At 32.5% G+C, this 20,406-nt stretch overlaps 1 protein-coding gene across 11 annotated transcripts in view; it reads right to left on the reverse strand.

Moving 5' to 3' along the window:
* Positions 1-14,154: 14,154 nt before the first annotated feature.
* The window catches only part of LOC120077810 (Vps51/Vps67 family (components of vesicular transport) protein), a 37,204-nt gene continuing 30,952 nt past the window's right edge, over positions 14,155-20,406 (reverse strand). For all 11 annotated transcript variants that reach the window (XM_039031865.2, XM_039031866.2, XM_039031864.2 and 8 more), the window contains 14 exons: positions 19,705-19,782; positions 19,269-19,418; positions 18,738-18,838; positions 18,527-18,594; positions 17,992-18,065; positions 17,726-17,792; positions 17,341-17,456; positions 16,549-16,815; positions 16,233-16,349; positions 15,713-15,784; positions 15,563-15,613; positions 15,164-15,391; positions 14,914-15,090; positions 14,155-14,747 (listed from right to left, as the gene is read on the reverse strand). In XM_039031865.2, the coding sequence (XP_038887793.1) occupies positions 14,628-14,747; positions 14,914-15,090; positions 15,164-15,391; positions 15,563-15,613; positions 15,713-15,784; positions 16,233-16,349; positions 16,549-16,815; positions 17,341-17,456; positions 17,726-17,792; positions 17,992-18,065; positions 18,527-18,594; positions 18,738-18,838; positions 19,269-19,418; positions 19,705-19,782 (1,686 nt within the window). In that variant the 3' untranslated portion in view covers positions 14,155-14,627. The remainder of the gene's footprint in view (positions 14,748-14,913; positions 15,091-15,163; positions 15,392-15,562; positions 15,614-15,712; positions 15,785-16,232; positions 16,350-16,548; positions 16,816-17,340; positions 17,457-17,725; positions 17,793-17,991; positions 18,066-18,526; positions 18,595-18,737; positions 18,839-19,268; positions 19,419-19,704; positions 19,783-20,406) is intronic.

A 20,406-nucleotide genomic window follows, 5' to 3' on the forward strand; every position in this document is an offset into this window, starting at 1 on the left:
TTATCATTTAAGACATGATCTACTTATATATCACCACATACATGCTTAAGTTACATACTGATAACTAGGAATTTTATGTTTATTGGTTTGTGGTAAAGCAAATAAAACAAACAACTAAGCAAAATCAAGAAGTGAAGTAAAGAAGATATTATACATCACAAGCGTTCATACAAGCTGTTTACAAACTACAGGTCACGAGACTTTAGGGCATCATCCTCAACAATCTCCCACTTGTCCTAAAGCGAAGTGGGGTGTATATAAAACTAGTACAAAACAATAAACTAAGGCATAAAAGCCCAGTACAAAAGTTCTGTCTTTCCAGTTCAATAAGAGTTTCAGGCAAAGATTTTGGATCATCAGGGGCCCTTAAAGCCTTTTAAGGCTAGAAAAGCTTGAATTCTCTTCATCTATAGTTGGAAGTCCCCATTTCCTGTGAATTTCTCCACCTTAAGCTACTGCCATTTCTGACTTTCTTAATGTTCTTAATAGGTTTTTTTAGAAATCTTTGAGCTTTCTTGGAGAATTAGCTCTGATACCAGTTGTTAAGCCTTCAAAACGGGCTTTATAACTTGAAACTTCAACTTTTAACTGAAGCCTAGGACAACAAACCTTTAAAATAAGTTGGCCCAAATTTGTAAAATGAAGGAGGTGGAAAAAGTGGTGTTGATTGTGCCATGTAGTAAGAAATGAAAAAGAAAAGAAAAATAACACTTCAGATCAGATTATCTTCATCTTCATTTCATCTTGCTCTGTCTCTCTCTATGGTTCTATTTTATCTCTAACATTCTTCATCAATTCGTGCATATTTGAAAGCGTAAATTCAAGAAATGAAGCATGCATCAAACAAAATGGATAAAGACGAAGAAGATCATACAAAATGGATAGAGAAGAAGAAGATTTACACAATGATTATAATGGTTCGGTCATCTCGACTTACATCCACTTTCAAGGTATGAGTTTCTTTCTTTATTCAAGGGTCTTAAGGTGTTTCCAAAGCTTTACAAATTTCTTACAAAATGAACTCACAGATTGATTTTCTTTTCTCTGAATATTTATAAGAGATTTATAAAGTTAAAGAATAGTTAGTTATTTCCTTTTGTTTAGCATCCTTTAATAGTTTTTGTTTTCTAATGTGAGGTGAGCTGGAGAAAAGTTCATCTAGAGTTGTTCTAAATTGAGATAATTCTTAGCTCACCTTCTTTACATGTTTTTGTCAGCCGCATGTAAAAGCACCCATTTTATCCTAAAACGTGTGCGAGGCCAGATGCAACCTAGATTTCTCGCTCTTTCCTCTCGTTCCTTCATCTCGTTCCCCAATTCATGTTGCTCTCCTTCATTTTTTTCCCCTTTATTTTCCCCTCCTTTTGAATTCTCTCTCTCGCTATTTCTTCTCGTTTCTTCCTCGTCAAATTTGTAGTTTTTCATTTAAGTTTTTTCTTCATTTGAATTCTCACTCTCACTCCTTCCTCTCATTTTGATCCATGCTCCAATTTACATCTTTGATTCAAGAAGAAGAAGAAGAAGAAGAAGAAGACGTCAACATAAACAGAAGAAAATCACCCAAAAAGGAGGGCAACTAAAGAAAATAAGGTGGGAAGGAAATCTTGCTGAAAAAACGGAAGGAATAGAGTAAAAACAGAGCGATATAAACATAAATTGCCAGAAAAGAAAAAAAAAGGAAAATCTCTAAAAAAAAATCAAAGAGCGTCATAAATAGAAGAAATCATCGGAAAAGAAAAAAAGAAAGAAGAAAGAAGAAAGGCAGAAAAATAAAAAAGAAAAAAAGAAAAAAAATCTGCAAAAGAGGGGAGGAAGAAGGAATAAGGAAGAAGAGTTGAAGTGGTAAATTCATAGGGTGATGACATCAACAGAAGGCCAAAAATCGAACAAATTGAAAAGTGAGACCAAATTTCTAAATGGGTAGCAATTTCCCATTTTTTTTCTCTAAAATATTCTTTTCTTTAAATAAATATATTTTGTTTTAATCCACTCACTTTTTATTTTTTTTTTATTTCTTTTTTTAAAATTTTCGGTTTGCCTTTTTATCTATTATATGACATATTTCTTTTAGATGACACCAATTAAAACTCCAAATTAATAATGGTTGTGTTTAAAGTTTTTCATTGCTCATCTTCTTGATAATTTTTCTTGTTATACTTCAGTTAAATTTTTGGAAAAGAATAATTTTTGCTAAATAACCTTTTTATTCTTATCTCTCCTAAAATCAATTTGGATTTAGACTTATGGAAATCTTAGAGATTAAAAAGATAATTTTTTTCATAATTTTATTTTAGAAAAATACATTTTTTGTTTTAAATTTTAGGTCTATTTTACACTTAGTCTCTAAATTTCAAAATATTACACTTTTAGGGGACGTTTGAGGCAAGAAGTTGGTTATTATAGTTTTAAGTTATTATAATTTGTGTTTAGGATATAGATTATTTTAGTTTGGATTATAATGGTATGTGTTTAATGCGTAAATTATTTTAGTTTGGAAAGAAAATAGTAAATATTGTAATAAAGAATAAAAAATGATGAATTTAAAATAGTAAAAACTGTAGCAAATTGTAAATACGGTAGCAAATAGAGGTTTTGAAATAGTGTTGACTGTAACTAATTGAATAATAAAATAATATTCATTATAACAAGAGGTGATTATTATAGTCATAGGATAGTTCTAATTCTTACCCTAAACACGCTATGTAGTCTTTATTTAGTTCAAGGAGTGTTTGGTCTGCCAAATTCATTATTTACTGTTAAATAACCCAACTTCAATATTAAACAATATTGAAATTTGTACATTTATAAAAAAAACTTTATTTTTTCATTTTTCTCTACTTTGCACATTTATCGAAAAACTCAATTTTACAAAACTTTCTAACTCTAATATATTAATTCTAGACTAAATAACTTAATTTGTTCCTAAATACTTCTTGATTTTTGAATTTGATTCAAATTTAGTTTTTTTTTATTTCAGAATGTTACGATTTTACCATATTTATGTTTAGGCTAAAAAGTACGACATTTTTTTTTTCCGAAAGGTTGATTTTTTTTATTGTTGTTTTCAAATATAGAAAAATAAATCAAAATATTTACAAAATATAGCAAAATTTTAGAACTATCAATGACAGACGCTGATAGATTTCTATCGGTGTCTATCAGCATCTATCATTGATAACTCTAAAATTTTACTCTATCTTGTAAATATTTTTAACAATTTTACTATTCGAAATAATATTCCAACTTTTTATAAAATTTTGATTAATAAGTCCGAAAATCAAATTAGTTTTGTAAAATATAATTAGGCATATGACGTAATAGTGATTGTACGATCACTTACATATACGATATTGCTAAGCGATCGCATACCGATTACACCGTCGCGCGTTATTATCTAAACGATCGTTTACTTTTTTCCTAAGCGATCGTTTAGCTCCTGGCATACTCATGTACGCAGTACACGAGTACCATTTAATCCAGTCAGCTGACCACGTTAGCTGACTGTTGACCAGTCAAGCGAACTCGTGTACCCGGTACACGATTTTCTTCTCTTTTTTTTCTTTTTTTTTTTTTTTAAAGTTTGTTGACTATTGTTTTTTTAATTTTTAAACTTAATTTCTTCATTATTAAACTTAATTATATATTTAATCTACAATGAAAACATCTTGCACTCATATTTAAAAAAAATACCATAATATTAAAGAATATTTACAATTAGTTCTTTAATTTACAATTTGAAAATGATATAATGTGGGATTTAAAAACGACCCCCCTGGCCCTTACTCCTCATTGGGGTTGTCTTCGTGTCCCTCCAAATTAGGTTCACCCCATTGTCGCTGTCGTCTACGACGAATACGTCTTCGATTGGTGTTAGCAATATCGTACAATCACTATCGTATAGGCACTGCTTTTAAACGATGGCACTATCTTTTCACAATGTCTGCACGCCGAGATCAACACACCGTCTGCTATTTATAATGCATTCATCCGTTATGTAGAACAGAAGCGGCGCCTTCCCAATTTCCTTATAACCATCCAATGAATGTGATCTTATCATATTCATAGCATATAACTAATATCATATATTAATTATAATAATTTCCTCTACTAGATATAAATCATATTTATGTTGGGATTGATGTCCTATTTCTCATGGAGTCTCGTTGTTTTGTAAAGATACACATTGTTCAATGAATAAAATAATTGTTATTTAATTCTAGCATTTACTCATCTCCAATAAACAAAGCTCCTTGGTTATCTTATGTGAACTTAAGCATGTATATGTGATATACAAGTAGATCATGCCTTAAGTGATAACCTAAATAGGTCTGTAGTATAAGGATTAAGGTGGGATACTTGATCCTGGTGATACTACGAATACGGCCCGCTTTGTAGAGGTTTGCAAGTGTTGTAAACTACTACAGATGGTAGATCCTGACCATTCATGTGGAGACATGCGAGCGGGGGTGTCCTAGACAAAGAGTTTGTATAAGATTTGGACCACGAGATGACTAGACTCTATATATAATGTCGTTGATACTAGAGACTTGCATCTCACTTAAATGACCATAGGTGACACAACCTCAATCCTGAGTGTTTTGGGAACTCATGCCTTTGAGGGTGTTCCTTTGATTAGTATGGGTGAGAATGGTCTGATTGCCAACTCAACATGTTTACCTTTTTGGGGACTTGTTTAATCTGGGAATTAGGAACTTAATCCACAAGATGGAATTCACTCTTTTCCCAAAGCAGGGATAAGTAGAGAGATTGCTCCCTAAAGGGCTGATTCTGGGGTTTGAACATAGTGGCCATAGCTTCTCTTTGAAAGAGAAGACTCAGTCATAGTAGGACAATGACTTATATTCATTAGAGGGATCAATGGTACTTAAGGAGATAGATGTAACTAAAGGGGCATAACGATTATTGGCTCATTTGTACTTACAAGCGATCCACTGCTGATTGATTAAGATAGACACATAATATATCTGTGGTAAGGAGAGTTCAGCTGTCGATCTTTATTGGAGTGCCTGACAGTTAACGGATGGTAGATCCTGTTACTAAAGAGTTTAGTCAGTTATTCACATACCGTTGGAGCTTCGAGCTGCAGGTTCATAAGGTCCCCTTGGTAGCTCAATGGATTCAGTTGAGGATCAGTTTTTGGTGTTGATTTGTAATGTTCAAATTGACAAGAGGTATTTTGATTATATATATGATATAATCAGTATGATGTATAAGATACATCTAGTGGAGGATTGATGTAAATGAGATTTACATTAAGTACTATGGAATAGAAAAAAGAACTATGGTTTATATGTTTCATGAGATGAAATATTAAAACTATAGGTTATAAATATAATATGATAAGTTGGTTATCATTTATATTTATAATAATATTAATTATTGGATAATTAATTCTTTTTCTTTAATAACCAAGTAAGTGGGTGGTTTTTGAATTCATGATAACCATGAATTTAAAAGGAAAGTGGTTTTCCTATTTTGAAAAAAAGATTTACAAAAGGTTTTTCATAAAAAGTTTTGAGATTTCGCTCTAGGCGAAAAAGGGATTTCACGGTAGTCGTCAAGTAAATACGAATTTATTAAACAACGGCTAGGCGAACTAAACGATCGTGCAGTGGCGAGCTAAACGATCGTGCAGTATTTACTAAACGATCGCATAGTTTTGCTAGACGATCGCTTGCCGAAAGTAGACAATTGTGTAAAGTATGTAGGCGACAGATCGAGATAAATGATGAGCTAAACGATTGCATAGATTTTGCTAGACGATCGCTTAGCCTTATCTAAAATGATTAGGCATCGACCTATACAATAGGTCTCCGCTATCTCTCACTTGTCTAGTTGTGTACACGATCGGTGTTTTCTCCTTCGTCTGCCTCATTCCAAGTCCGAACAGAGCCCACCCTTTGGATTCTCACATCAAGAATACCAAGGTAGCCTTGTTGGTGGTGTCAGACTCAACTCAACACCGTCGAGGTTTTCTGGAGGCCGTTCGTGGTGCTGTGGAGGCCATTCATGTTGCAGAGGAGTTCGTGATTGAGGCGATCATTGAGGACGAGCGCTCATACTGTGTTCATTGTTGTGTTGTGGTCGTGTAGATCAAGCATTCGTGGTTACTATTGTTCGAGCGGTCATGGCAACAGAGTGTGGAGACTCATCTGCAATTGTTCATATAGTTTTTCCCTTTGTGCATTTAAGTTTTTCATGTTGTAATTTCTGTATGAATTGTATAACCGTTTGTTTGAAGTCGACTGTAAATGTTATGTTCATTAATGATTATGATTTGGAATAGTCCTGTTCCACTGCTCATGGAAATCTCGAATCCGATTTCCTTCAATTTATATCCAATTTCTTCCAAATTAATATATTTCATACATAAAGTTAATTATATCATATTTAATTAACTCGTTCAATCAAATTCCCACTTGTCAATTTGAACATTTCAAACTGACTCAAAAACTAATTCTCAACTTATATCCAAGCTACCAAGGGGACCTTATAGACCTATGGCTCGAAGCTTCAATGGTACATGAATAGCTGACTAAACTCTTTAGTCACGATATCCATCATCCGTTAGCTGCCAGGCACTCCACTAAAGACCGACAGTTGAACTCTTCTTGTCGTAGATATATTTCTATGTCCATAACCAATCATCAGTACGATGACCCTTCACAGATGCTCGTAATTACAGCCGGCCAATTTACCGTTTTCCCCCTATAATTACATCTTCCTCCTTAAGTACCATTGATCCCTCTAATGAACAATACAATATAGTCCTACTATGTGTGAACACCTCTCGGGCCATGAGAAGATGTGTGGTGCCACATCGTTCAAGCCCTGGAATCAGTCCTTAAGGGAGCTATCTATCTACTTACCCCTGCCTAGGGGAATGAGTGAATTCCATCTTGTGTAGCTGAGTTCCCAGCACCCAAATCAGACGAATCCTCAAAATGGTAGGTTTGAGTCGGCGTTCTGGCTACTCGCACCCATGCAAATCAAAGAATCCCCCTCAATGGCAGAAGTTCCCAACTCACTCAGGATTGAGGTCATGTTACCTATGGTCATCCTAGTGAAGTGAAGTCTCAATCATAAACAGTGTTATATGACAAGACATTAACACTTCGTGGTCAGGTCTTATACAAACTCTTTGTATAGGACCTCCGCTCGCATGTCCTCTACACGAATGATCAGGATCAGAATATTTGTGACAAGTCACAACACTTGTGACCATTTCACAAAGCAGGCCGCATCCGTAGCATTACCAGGATAAGGTTTCCCTCTTATATTCATGTACTACAGATCATTTTGGTTATCACTCAAGACATGATCCACTTGTATGTCACCACATACATGCTTAAGTTACATACAGATAACCAGGGATATTAAGTTTATTTGTTTGTGGTAAAATAAAAAAACATCTAAATGTACAAAGTCAAGTAGTGAAGTAAATATCATTTATGTTATACATCACAAGTGTTCGTACAAAATTGTTTACAAACTACTGGACACAAGATTTTAGGGCACAAACCCTAACAATAATTTCACGAGATAGAATTCACTCCTTCTCGATTTTTGAGTAAGTAGATGCGTGTTCCCTTAAGTGGTGTCTCCGAGACTTGTACAAAGGATTCTACCCTCTCACTGGCCTGAGAGAGGTTTCTGTTTAATGGTTGGAGCATAAATATGTTGTTCATTAAAGAAGTACTGGTACTTAAGGATACGAAGTAACCCGGGGGTAAAACGATAATTTGACCCAGCTGGTGTCACAAACACTCGCGAAGGATTAACTTGTTGTCATTGGTCTAATTTTGTGGACACAGAAACATATCTGCAGTGAGAAGAGTGCAACTATGGGTCTTTAGCGGAGTGTACACACAGTTAACGAATATTGTTTAATTGGTTAATGAGTTTAGCCAATTAATCTCATATCGATGGAGCTTCTGATCTGTAGGACCATAAGGTCCTCTTCCTACCTCGTAAAGGAAATTGAAGTAACTATATTTTGAATAGAGTTTGAAATGTTTAAATTCACTTAGGGAAATAATATAATACATAATGATACATTATAATATAAAGTTTATATTCTAATTGAACTTTATAATATAAATTATTTTTGGATATGATTCAAAATTAATTCATAGAAATTAATTCATGAGAGAATTAAATATTTCGAAAGAGTTCAAATATTAATGAATTGGATTCATGTTGAAATTATAGGTTAAAATTAATGTGTATTTGATGCACATTAAAACTATAGGTTATGAGAGAAATATAATTGAATATGATTCAAATGTAAGCCAAATTAAATATTTAATATCTAATTTGGAGATAATTTTAATTAGAGAATTAAATCATTATTTAATTTAATTAATTTTTATTTAATTAAATTAAAACTATAGATTATGTGAGATATGTTTCATTTAATATGATTTAAATTAAATCATTAATTAAACTAGATTTAATTAATGATTAATTAATTTAATTAATTAGATTACTCCTCGTAGGGGAGCTATCTAAAAACGTGGGTGGTTACACGTTTCTCTCCTTCTCTATCTCGGTTGATAAAAACATGGTTTTGATCACAAAAAAAAGAGTTATTTTATGTCGTGAGGATTGATTAGTTGTGAGCTAAAATTTTTAAATCCATTCTTGTAAAGAGATTGTCAAGTGCTATTTATTTTCCCAAACTATTTTAAGGGTTTCTCTTGATCCCGAAAAAAGAGTCGTTGTAACGGTTTGATCCTCAACCGTGGAAAGAATGAGGTTTGTTCTTGCACCCAAAAAAAGAACATTGTAACGGTTCAACTTAAGCCATGGTAATAGTCAAGTTTGAGTGACAAACCCAAGAGGAGCTTGAAAAGTGGATGTATGTCGATTGTGTCGAACCACTATAAAATTCCCGATATCAATTTCTCTATCCCTCAACTATTTAATTTTATAATTAATTTTTTCTTAAATTTTATTGTTTGAAATTATTTGCAATTTTTGTTCTTAAATTTAATTGCTCATATATGTTTATTTTGATTGGTAGTTCTTAAATTTATATATCCTTTACCAATCCTTTTATTGAATTTAAAAATTATGCTTAAAGTGTGATGGTTCATTTCTTGCTTAATTCAAAGTGAAATTATTTGTAAATTTATTGTTAAATTACTTGTTAGCAAAAAGTTTGTTAATTTGTTTAATTGGGTTCACATTAGTAAAAAATTTTAATTAGTTTGATTAAATCCTATTCACCCTCCCTCTAAGGTTGCCATATCGGTCCGGCTAAATCTCCCAAAATCATATCTCTCCATTTTTGCTAGAAATTGCACCATCTTCTTCCCTTCTTCTAACCTTAAATTTTTCTCTCTCTCAAAGCCCAAGAGGTTATATTCCAATTATCCCTCTTCAAATATTAACATAAAACCCTTTCATGGTAAAGCCTCTTTGAATGAAAATGGGTGAGAAAGAAAGAAAACCCTATGAGGTTTCTGTTTTTTCATTTTCTTTTAGGAAAATGGGTGAGAAAGAAAGAAAACCCTACCAAAAGAGTTTTTCCCTCTCTCCAAAACCTTAAGAATTTTCATGAAATAGAAAAGAAAAGAAAAAAAAAAGAAATTGTCATTCTCAAGCAACCTCTAATCCTAGCAAAAGGGTTTTTCTCGCTCTAAAAAACCCTAAGAATTCTTGATAACTAAAAAAATCAAATCAAATCTCATATTATCTCATATTATCTCTCTTTATTTGTCACCCTAAGAAAACCTTACAAAGATGGCTGTCGGAGTTGGTCATTGAAGTTTGTTGTCGGAGATGGTTGGCTGAAGCCCAAAATTGGTTGTCGGAGTTGGTTGTTCGAAGGTGGTAGTCGGCATTGAGTCATTGAAGTTATCATCGGAGGTGGTTGTCGAAACCCAGAATTGATCGTCGAAGTTAGTCGCTGGAGTTGTCATCGAAGGTGATTGTCAGAGTAGTCGTCGGAGTTATCATTGGAGGTGATTTTCGGAGCTTGAAGTGGCAATGATAATCGTCGACAGTAACCAATAGATGGAGCCATTGAAAAAATTGGAAGAAATGAGAGTTTGGGTGAATTGGTAAAATATACCAACTCAACTCCACCAACATTTAAAGTTGGTGGGTCAAACATTTAGTTCGCATATTATACCAATTCAACTCAATTCATGTTGGTGAGTCAAACACCCCTAAATCTCACTTCTCTTCCCCATACATTTTCTATCCAATATATATATATATGTGTGTCAAATATATATATAATTGAATTTCTCAGACAACTTTCCCTCTACTTCTCCTTTTTCCAATCAATCATAAAATCCTTTTTCTTTTTCCTCCTTATCAATCAATCAAATCCTACTTTCTCTCCCCCTGTCTTCAATTTTAGAACCTCCAAATCACTCATCCAAGTTACCTTCATCATAGTTAGTTTGGTCCCGCCTAAGAGGTCAGGTCCAAGCTCAAGGCCTAAGTCATTGTTTGGTTTTAGATTGGGTCGATTCAACCTTTAATAGCCAAGTCCATAACCCAATTCTTAGACTTAGTTCTTTGGATCAGAAGTTAGACCGAAATTGGGTTGTGATTAGGCCGACCCATTGGATTAGCGTATTGAATATTAATTAATTATTTATTTAAAAATATATTTTCATATTTCATATTTTCTTTAAGGAAATGTTATTAAAATTTCTTAAATTATTATATTATTTAGTTTATTTTTATATTTTTATTATTTTTCTAGATAAAGTTATCGATATTATATAGCTTTATTTAGTATTTAATTGTCTAAAAAAGCTGTATTAGTTTTTAACTCTTTAAAAAAATTAATGTTAACTAAAAACTACAATATCTTCAAATATATTTAAAAAAAAAAATTTTAAAATTAACTTTTCTAAAATATGAATATGTATACATATTTGAGTTGGTCCAATGATAAGCTCATTGGGTAGGCCCAACAGGTTGATCTATATACGACTAAAACCGATCAGTCCATGGGTCAACTTGATTATCAAAATGGTGATTTATATCCAATCAAAGAGATAAACGGGTTGGACTAGATTGGTCCGACTAAATGTTAACTTTAGACCGAACTTCGATCAAGTCTGAACTTGGCTTGTGCCGGCCTTTGAACTTTTGACTCTTTGATGAGGGTGGCATCTAATATCATTTTTCATTTCCATATTCAATTTTCCCTCTCACATTAATTTATTTCTCTTCCCAACATCTCTTTTATCTCAACCTCTTTCCAAAACAAAATCTCCAACCTATTTCCATAAATCAGATTCTTCCCAATTTCCATTTCTCTGGTTTCTCTCTCTTCTATTCTCAGATCTCAATTTCTCTTACATCTCTACTCTCACATTTCATATTCGCCCATGTTCGTTTAGGGGATGTTAGAATATTTAATATTATTAATATATTATGTATTTACTTTATGTTTATTTTTTGTATGTACAAGCCCATTGGCCTCTAGCCTAAATTTGGATGGAAAGTGAGAAAAGAACATTTAAGAACACTTCCAAAAAGAAAAAAATAATGTGGAGGGAAAAGGTTGAATATGATGATATGACAAATAAATTAATTTGGTGTCTAAATTTTTATTTATTTAAGTTTTTTTAAAAATAACTATTATAGTAGTAGTTATTATTTTACATCATAGTGTTTGGTCATGCAGCTTAAACCTTCAAACCATGTAGATGTAAAAATGTCTATACAAAATTCCAATTATCATTCTAGGTTGATGGTTAAATCTTTACTCACGTAACGATTGAACTCAAAAAACCACTATTGCAAAATAGTGGATAATAACTAAAATATTATTTATTTAAAATTTTAATACTAAAATAAATATTTTGAGAGTTAAAAAGAAAACCAATATAAACCTTAAACTGCACAATCCACTCTAATATTTATTCAACTTTTCTAAAAGGTAAATAAATACTTTATTGAAATCCCTCCAAACCTGATTTCAAAACTTTTTATTTTTTTAAAGAAAAGATATTTAATAAAAAAGATCAATATTTTTTTTTAGTACAATATGGATTTGAATCATGCACTTTCTAGTTACTAGAATTATTAATACATTCGTATATCAATTGAAATATATTTAATTTAAAAAAAATGATATTTAATAAAAGTATTGGTGTGTGTTTATTGGGTAATTATAGTACTTTGAAAAAAAATTGGTAAAACACTATTGGATGGAATTAATTGGAAAAATATGAGTTTTTTTTTTTTTTTTTTTTTTTGTCATTGTTAAGAGTGCGTTGTGGAATGTGCGCATTCATGACTCTTTTTCTAAATTTTTCTGTCTTTTTTTCTATTAAATGATTACAAAATTTAAAATATATATATATATATATTACCCGCTTTTCTTTTTAATTTTGTTTGTTTCTTAAAGTTCTTTTTAATTTTTTTTTTATTTTAAGCATATTATTACGACATTTTTTTATTGCATCAAGAAAAATTATTGAGCAAATGAAAAACTTGAATTTGAACCAATTAATTGGCTAATTAGAAAGGTAAGGAAGTTTTTTAAAGAAATTAAAAGAAAGGGATAGTTTAGAAAAAAAAAAAATTAGGAATCCCCATCCTGTTCCTATAAGGGGTATTTTTCCCCATCTCCACCCCATCCTCGCCAATTGAAGGTGGGGATAGGGATGGGGATTCCCCACTGGAAAAACTAGTCCTCACGGAGATAGTGATGGGGATTCCCCACTGGACGCTGGGAAGATGGGTCCTCACGGGGACCCATCCCCATTTTTATATATATATAAATATATAAATATTTGTAATTGATATATATTTGTGAAATATGTGTGTGTACATATATGTGTATTAAAAAATTAAAAAAAAAAATAACCAAGGACGGGGCAGGGCAGGGATACCCGCCCCTTCCCTAACCAGGGACACCATTACAATCTCCAATTTGACCTCTATCTTTGGTCAAACCAGGGATTCCTCGCTCCGGTCAGGGCAGGGACCCGATTCCGCGAAGATTTTTGCCAACACTACCAAAATGTTGTCCATGTGTCTCAAAATTATGCATTATTAGTGTCCATGTAATCCACCTCCAACCTACCAAATTGTCTATAAATAATGGCATTTGATGAATTTTGGAATACAGGACAAATTTCATAAAAATTAGAGAAAGTGGAGAATTTAGATAAACTCGTTATTTATATTTTGTTAATTTATTTTATTTTGTTTATTTATATATTATGTTTTGTTTATTTTAATATTTATTTATTTTATTATTATATTATATTTATATTTATATTAATATTATATTTTATCAATATCCGTATTCCCGTTGTACTCCTCAAATTCACGATAAAATTTACTTTTTTGTTTCTATATTTCTTTTATATTTATTTCTTTTTTATTATAGAAAATATTGATTTTTCTATGTTTATATGTTGATTTAATTTTGAATTTTAAAGTTTTCCAATATTTAGATTTATATATTTTTAAATTTTTAATTTTCAAGTTCTCTATATGTATATTTAAATATTTGTTGAATTTTGAATTTTACATTTTGCAATTTTATATATTATTTTAGTTATAATATTTTATTTTTAATACATTTCAAATTAGTGAGAATTTTAACCTATATCAATTTTGTTCACTAAGACATTCATTTGACATCAATTTAATATTTTACAATCAAAACATTTACATAATAAAATAATTCGAGTTGAATTTGAGTCGACGTCATTTAAGACAAAGATTGAGTGAATTAATATTTTATATCAAATTTAAACAACATTTGAAAGATAGAAACAATAAATGTATTATTATCGTTAATTTTGCACTAAAATTTATTTGTATTCGATTATATAAATCTTTTATAATTATATTTTATTTTAATGCATGTTATGTTTTTTTATATAAAATAAGAAAAAAAATAAAGATAAAAAAAATAAAGAAACAAGATATAATTATCAAACAAGATTTTTCTTTTCTATTTCTATTTTCCAAAAGATACAAAAACATAAATATTTATCGAACACCTTTCTATTTTTAGCTTTTAGAAAACAAAATATAGAAACGTTAGGGCGTAATTTTCCCCCCCAAAAAAATATTTTTCTTCCTTCATGCACGCAACTGAATATAAATTTCATTTGTAAATAAAGCAGAGGAACGCCGTTGTATGATAACATCTGAGGGGAGTAAGGAATTTATTAGTCACATATCGTACAAAAAAATCTGGTGCATAAATTCTTAGTTACATCCCACTAGGTAAAAGGTTGAAGGAGATGAATGATGTGCAGCAGTAGAACAGACTTTTAAGCCAATTATATAAAAACCTCTAAATCCCTGAAACAATGAAGCTCATCGAATTCGACATTCCCGCCATGCTATGAGCTCGTGATCATCTGTTCTTAATGCCAATGCAAGCATGGCAATGATGAGAATGTCATTTTCTAAATTGGATTCACCAACAAAAACCATGTCTACTTATAAATAAGAATGAACCAGTGGCCCAAAAATCGAGAACGCAACACTGTTATGAATGTTCTGTTTTCATAATCAGATCAGTTGCTAAGTTTATGGAAATACCAGTAGGCGACGATGATGCAGGTCGGTCTATAACAATGCCCAACTTCTCCATTTTGGCATGTTCATGGAGAGATTGAATTCTGATCTTTTGCCTTTGCCAATTTTGCTTGTATGAGCTTGTCTAAGATGGGAGGTTCCAAAGGAATGGAGTCGAGACAACGCTCTGATGCTGCGACTATCACCTGCACAAGAACAGATTTGTAGGTGGTTATTTCTTGCTGCCACGTTTGGAAATGAAACTACTGAATCTCAAAAGTGACTGAAAATAGTAATGAAGTGCAAATCAAAGAAGTTAACTAAGGAAACAATTTCAAGAGTAGAATGTTGTCTAGGAAAGTTTTGAGTTACCTCATCAAGCAAAAAGTCGATAGCTGCTTCATCGTCTGCAATTTCCTTCAAAGGAGTCCTCAGAAACTGCATATCTAACTGAATTTGCTGGAACCCACTTCGGTTAAAAGTCTGGAATCTGACAAATTCTTGCAAAGTTTTAAGGGAAAGTTTCACTAAAGTTGTTACAACGGATCCCTGCAATTACATGAACACTCTAAGCTGTCTGATTTTGGATTCAGGTATTGCCAGAAAGGATTTAGTATGGTACCTGAGTAAACTCTACTCTAGTAAAAATCTCTATCTTTTGCTTAAATAACTTTGCTAGATGGGTTTCCAATAGCTGGCTCCGAGCCCTTTGCGTATTTGACCTATTCAACTTCTCCTCTCGGAGTGGATTACTCCGTGATGAAGTCGTGCTTCCATTGCTGTCAGTCCGACGATGCTTACGAGTCCCTTGTGGTAAAATCTGTTTAACTTCACTTCCAACGGCCTCCAACTGATCCGAAAGAGGCCAGAGAAACACACTCATAATTTCCCAAATAAACAAACTGATCGATAAATTGTAGGCTTCCAAAATCATTCATTCATTTATTCAAAATATAACAGCATCACAATAACGTGAATATTATACCATTGACAATCATCATGGTAAAGCAATAGCACTTACCTCTTGAAGGAATAAATCAACAAACATGTGAACTTCTCTGGGCTCCTTGTGCTGTGGAGAAGATAATAAAAAAGAGAGAGAATTGAATAATAATAGTAGTAGTACTGTAAAATATATCCTTGTCCCATGGACGGAATTACTAAAACTCACCTTAACCCAATTTGGCGTTCTAAACCTCTTAGTTGAAAGAATTGATATCCTCTGACTTCGCATGTTTATATACTGAGATGACAAAAATAAGTTATTGTGATCCACAAAGTGAATACATTTAACAGAATGTGGCAATTACAATTGTTTTACTAAATTGCAGCTAAACACATTCCAATAAGATTCTTTTAGACAAAAACTATATACGTTCAATATATGGAAAGTTTGTGGGAGGTTTTCATACGAATGGCCCAAATTTTGAGCCCATTGCTACAACAAAGTGCAAATAGTGCTATTAAGATATTCTCTCTGTTCGAAGAAAAAACAATTAGCAACACGCTTTAAGAAGATGAAAATGAAATAGTAACCTGGACATTATATAATAAGTTCTTCCAAATTGTTATTTTTTACTAATACTGTTACTACAATAATCATCCAAATTGCTACGTTATATAAATAACGCAATGCAAGCTTAAAATATTTCTGAACACCATAATAGGAATAAAAGAAATTTGAGCCATACAAGGTGTAGAAACTTTTCACCAGCAGCTCGAAACATTCGGCAAATTTCTGCAGGTACAAAGGCAGGACCGTATTCATAACCCCTAATACCACCACCAGAAAAAGAAGCTGCTATTTCCTGAAATGAAGACGATATGAATATGAAAATATTCATGTGAATCCAAGAAATGGACAGGTACAAAAACACCTCAATGAGATGCATAAAGTCTCATTCTTTAGTGAGGTTAAAGACCATATTGCCTAATTGGGAATAGAATTCGATCAGGCTACTTCAAATTGCTAGAGAATGAATTTAAAAAATTTCAATGATCCCTTGCCTCTGTGATTCTAGGGATGGCAGTTTGTTCAATAAAAACTGAAATTTGAGCAAGCACCAAGACAAGCCCAGCAATAACTTTTTCAGCTTGGGTTGCCTCAGTCAAAACTTGACTTTGACTGTAAGAATTATTTTTTCCTGAAAGCAACATGAACCGGTCAACAAGTGCCCTGAAGAAGTCCTGAAATCCTTCTTGAACCCAATCAACAATTGAGTCCCTCTGGTTAATGATTAACCCTGACTTATCTTCAAGAAGCTGGCGGAAGTCCTGCAAAAAAAATAAATAAATAAACCACGCGCTGGAGAGAGATGAATCAAGAGGATGGAAAAATAATCTTCACAATTTGCTTAGCTTAAAACGTTTCCAATTACTGACAAGAGGAGTCCCCCAAGGGAAAAATAAACAATTATACAAGTAAATGAATAATAAATAGTTCAGAACTGTCGATGCAATTACTAGCTCAATAAAAAGATACCAAATTAAATTCAATAAATTCAAAGGCCTTCACATTTAATAGGATGTAGTATGGTTTTCACATAATGCCAACAAAATTCATACTAGTACTTGAAAATTGATAAGTAAGATCATAGATAATTTCTTCAAGAAAAGAGAATAAATGTGACAGGACCCACCGACCCAAGGCTTTCACACAATGCCAACAAAATTCATATTAGTGTTTCAAAAGTGATAAATAAGATCATTGGTAGTTTCTACAAGAGAATCAAAGTTCAAAGATCATCAGGGACTCTTCAAGTAAAGAGAATCAGAATTCAAACAGTTTTCATATATTACTAGTAAAACATCCATGCTGCCCTGAAGCACTGCCTTCTTGGTGGCCTCCAGTGCAAGCTGCAAGGAATACTCTTGAGCGCCCTCTTTTTTCCTAGTATGAACCTGTGTGAGTGCATCTGTCAATCCAAATAGAATTTAATTCAAACTTTTAGAGCTCAAAGGACAGTTCTGCTTCCTGAAAAAATCTTGAAGATTGTATGTCATTTGCCTGCGCATGATCTCAAGTAAGTCAAACAACCAACAACCTTCAACCACTTCCACAACAATGTCCACATTTATACAAATTACAAGCACCAGACCTTAACTTCTCGCTTAACTTTTATGTTTTTTTTTTCTCATATGTTGCCTAATGGTTATGGGGGAGATAATAGTGGGAGTAGAAGACCTGAGATGTCTTGCAGGAGACGAGAGAATTTGCATTTGACGTACTGTTTGACAGCAACCTGGGCAGCCTGAATGTTACAAATGAAAAGTCGAAAGTTCAATCTCAAACACTCTTTCTTCCCTTATTCAGACATCTATCGTAGTGAAAAAGAAAAATGCAAACATATTTGACAGGGAAAGGCTAAGAAAATTAGAGGAGGGAAACCCGGATCAAAATAGTGCACAGATCAAAATTAGTGCAAATGCAAACATTATGCAAAATAAGACCTTCAAGGAATAATCAGGCAGACCAGCATCATTCAATACTTCTCCAAGTAAAAGCACATCTGTCCATATAATTCCTGCAATTAAAAACAATTTCAGAATTTCTGGCTAGAAACTTTCAACAAAATTTTCATATAATTTCTTCTCCAATGTGTAATCCCAGCTAAATACAACAAATGTCTGAAGTCGGTAGCTTTTCTGCAACACAAAGATGCAGGTGAAAACTTTTCTTCTGAAGACAGTCCCATTATACAATGCAAATTCTCTAAATGAGAAGATTGCCACGCAAAATGGACAGATATTTTGAAAACCAAATGAAACTAGCAACCTAAGATACTGTAATGAATATCAACAAAAGTAAAAAAAATAACAGAAAAAGGCTTGTGCAATAAATACACACGAATGCAATTTGTCAAAAACTTGAATAAAATTTCAGGAAAGAAAATAAATTCAATAAATATATACAAATGAAGAAGTTGGAAACTAACAATTTCAAAAGATATAGGATAGCTGTCTACCGCTAACTCATACAACTTACCAAAAACAAGGAGAAGATCTGCAGCACAAATCTGTTTCTTGATAAATTGTTCAGTGGCATCAAAATGCCTATAGACGAAAAAAATGAAAAATCCTTCATGACCAAAAGGATCCGTGAAGCCAAACTTCCAGCTGAGCTAAGTATCAACCAATAAAAATAGAACTTGTATGTAAACATCTAAAAGAACAAACAACATGGAAAGATCAAGTACTTGGTAACCAAATCCTGAGCAAGTTTTATCAGTTGCCTATCCGAATCTGCAAATATTACACGATAAGCTCGGACTGCCTCCGCAAACTCCCGAACAGATGCCTAATGAAGAAAAAGGAAGAGAAATGTCATAATTAGTATTAGTTGACTACATCCAAGAGAGATTGCACCTTTTTCAAGTTTTAGAAAGAAAGATTCCAACGCATGAAACTCATGTTGTTACTTGCCATAAATTTCAACTTTTCAAAAAATAATAATAATAATTTATAATATTTATTTATTATGATGCAGAAACATTCAATAATCAGAAATGAAAGCAAAAGAAGGGAGGACAAGATATTCTCCATGTCAACAAATTGGCCGAGCTACAAAATATAGATATTTATCGAGTTGAATAGAATATAAATTTCACTAATTTGGTTTCTGAAAGCTTCATTCAGCGGTTCTTCAATTCAGCCTGTCAAAGGATGGCTCCAAACAAAAAAAAATTAAATATACTACAGTTACCTGCCACAGCCAGAAGTTAGCTTACCTCGTGTGAAGCACCGTAAACCAACTCAGAAGTACTTCCATCTTTTGAAGAGCCATTTACTAATGCACTACTCAAATCTTCAGCATTAACCTGAAGATCCAATGTTGATTGTTCCAACTTTTCGAGCAACTTTGCCTTTAAGCTGTCCACCTGTCAATATATTGGCAAACTTTTATCTTATTGCATATTTAGAAAATTGTTGATTATACTTGAGCAATCAGAAGTAATAAATTTTCTACATCCTATACATGCTTCAGTCGCCACAAGTGCTACAGAATGCCCATTGGCCATAATAGGTGTTAAAGAACAAGATATCCGCTTTTGATATTTCAACATACATCCTTGCAAAAAATTTCATTCATTAATTATTGTATGTTGTGTACAATTTTGTTCTCTTATAAGGGTAATGATTCTGCAGCTAAATAAAAGTACAAACCGGGAAATCTAGCTGCTTAAGAAGGACTGCAGCCTCTGCTCTCGTCTGTATGGATTCAGAATCTGAGAATAGCTTTTCCTGACAACACATTAATGCATTAATGTAGACTATTATAACAGTTAAATAACACTTTCAAAACATTCAGCAAAATTATAATATCACCATACTACTTTTTTATGGAAAACAATAGAAGTATGGAATTAATCGCAAAATTGTAAGGAAAAAAAAACCAATGGGCCAGGGATGAGAAGGCCTTCTCCCAAAGAGGAAACTAGTGGAGCAGAACCTTACAATCTTGAAGGATTAAAGCTAGGCTACAGTAACAAACGAGTTTCTCATGTCTAAGGCACCCTCTAATGTAAGTTGTACATAATTACAGAAACTATCAAAAGAATTGGTTTTATTTATTTATTTTCTCTTTTGGGTAAGAAAAAAAAATCATTGAGAGAGAATAAAAGGAATATAAGGAAAAAAAAAACCCGACCAAACAGAAAGAGTAGGAAGGAGTCCAAAAATAACTACAAAAAGGGGTAAGGGCACCCATTACTGAACTTTTTTTTTTAGCTTTTTTCAAGGGTGTTAATGCTTCTAAAAGACAAGCTCCAAATAGACACTTTAACTTTCTTTGGAACACTAAACCTCCCGATCAAAATAATCATAGGGGTTTGTATTTGTGGGTCGTTTCAGACAACTTTAAGAAAC

The sequence above is a fragment of the Benincasa hispida genome, chromosome 5, assembly GCF_027475165.1.
Source record: "Benincasa hispida cultivar pf3 chromosome 5, pf3_genome.v1.1, whole genome shotgun sequence".
NCBI classification, from domain to species: domain Eukaryota; kingdom Viridiplantae; phylum Streptophyta; class Magnoliopsida; order Cucurbitales; family Cucurbitaceae; genus Benincasa; species Benincasa hispida.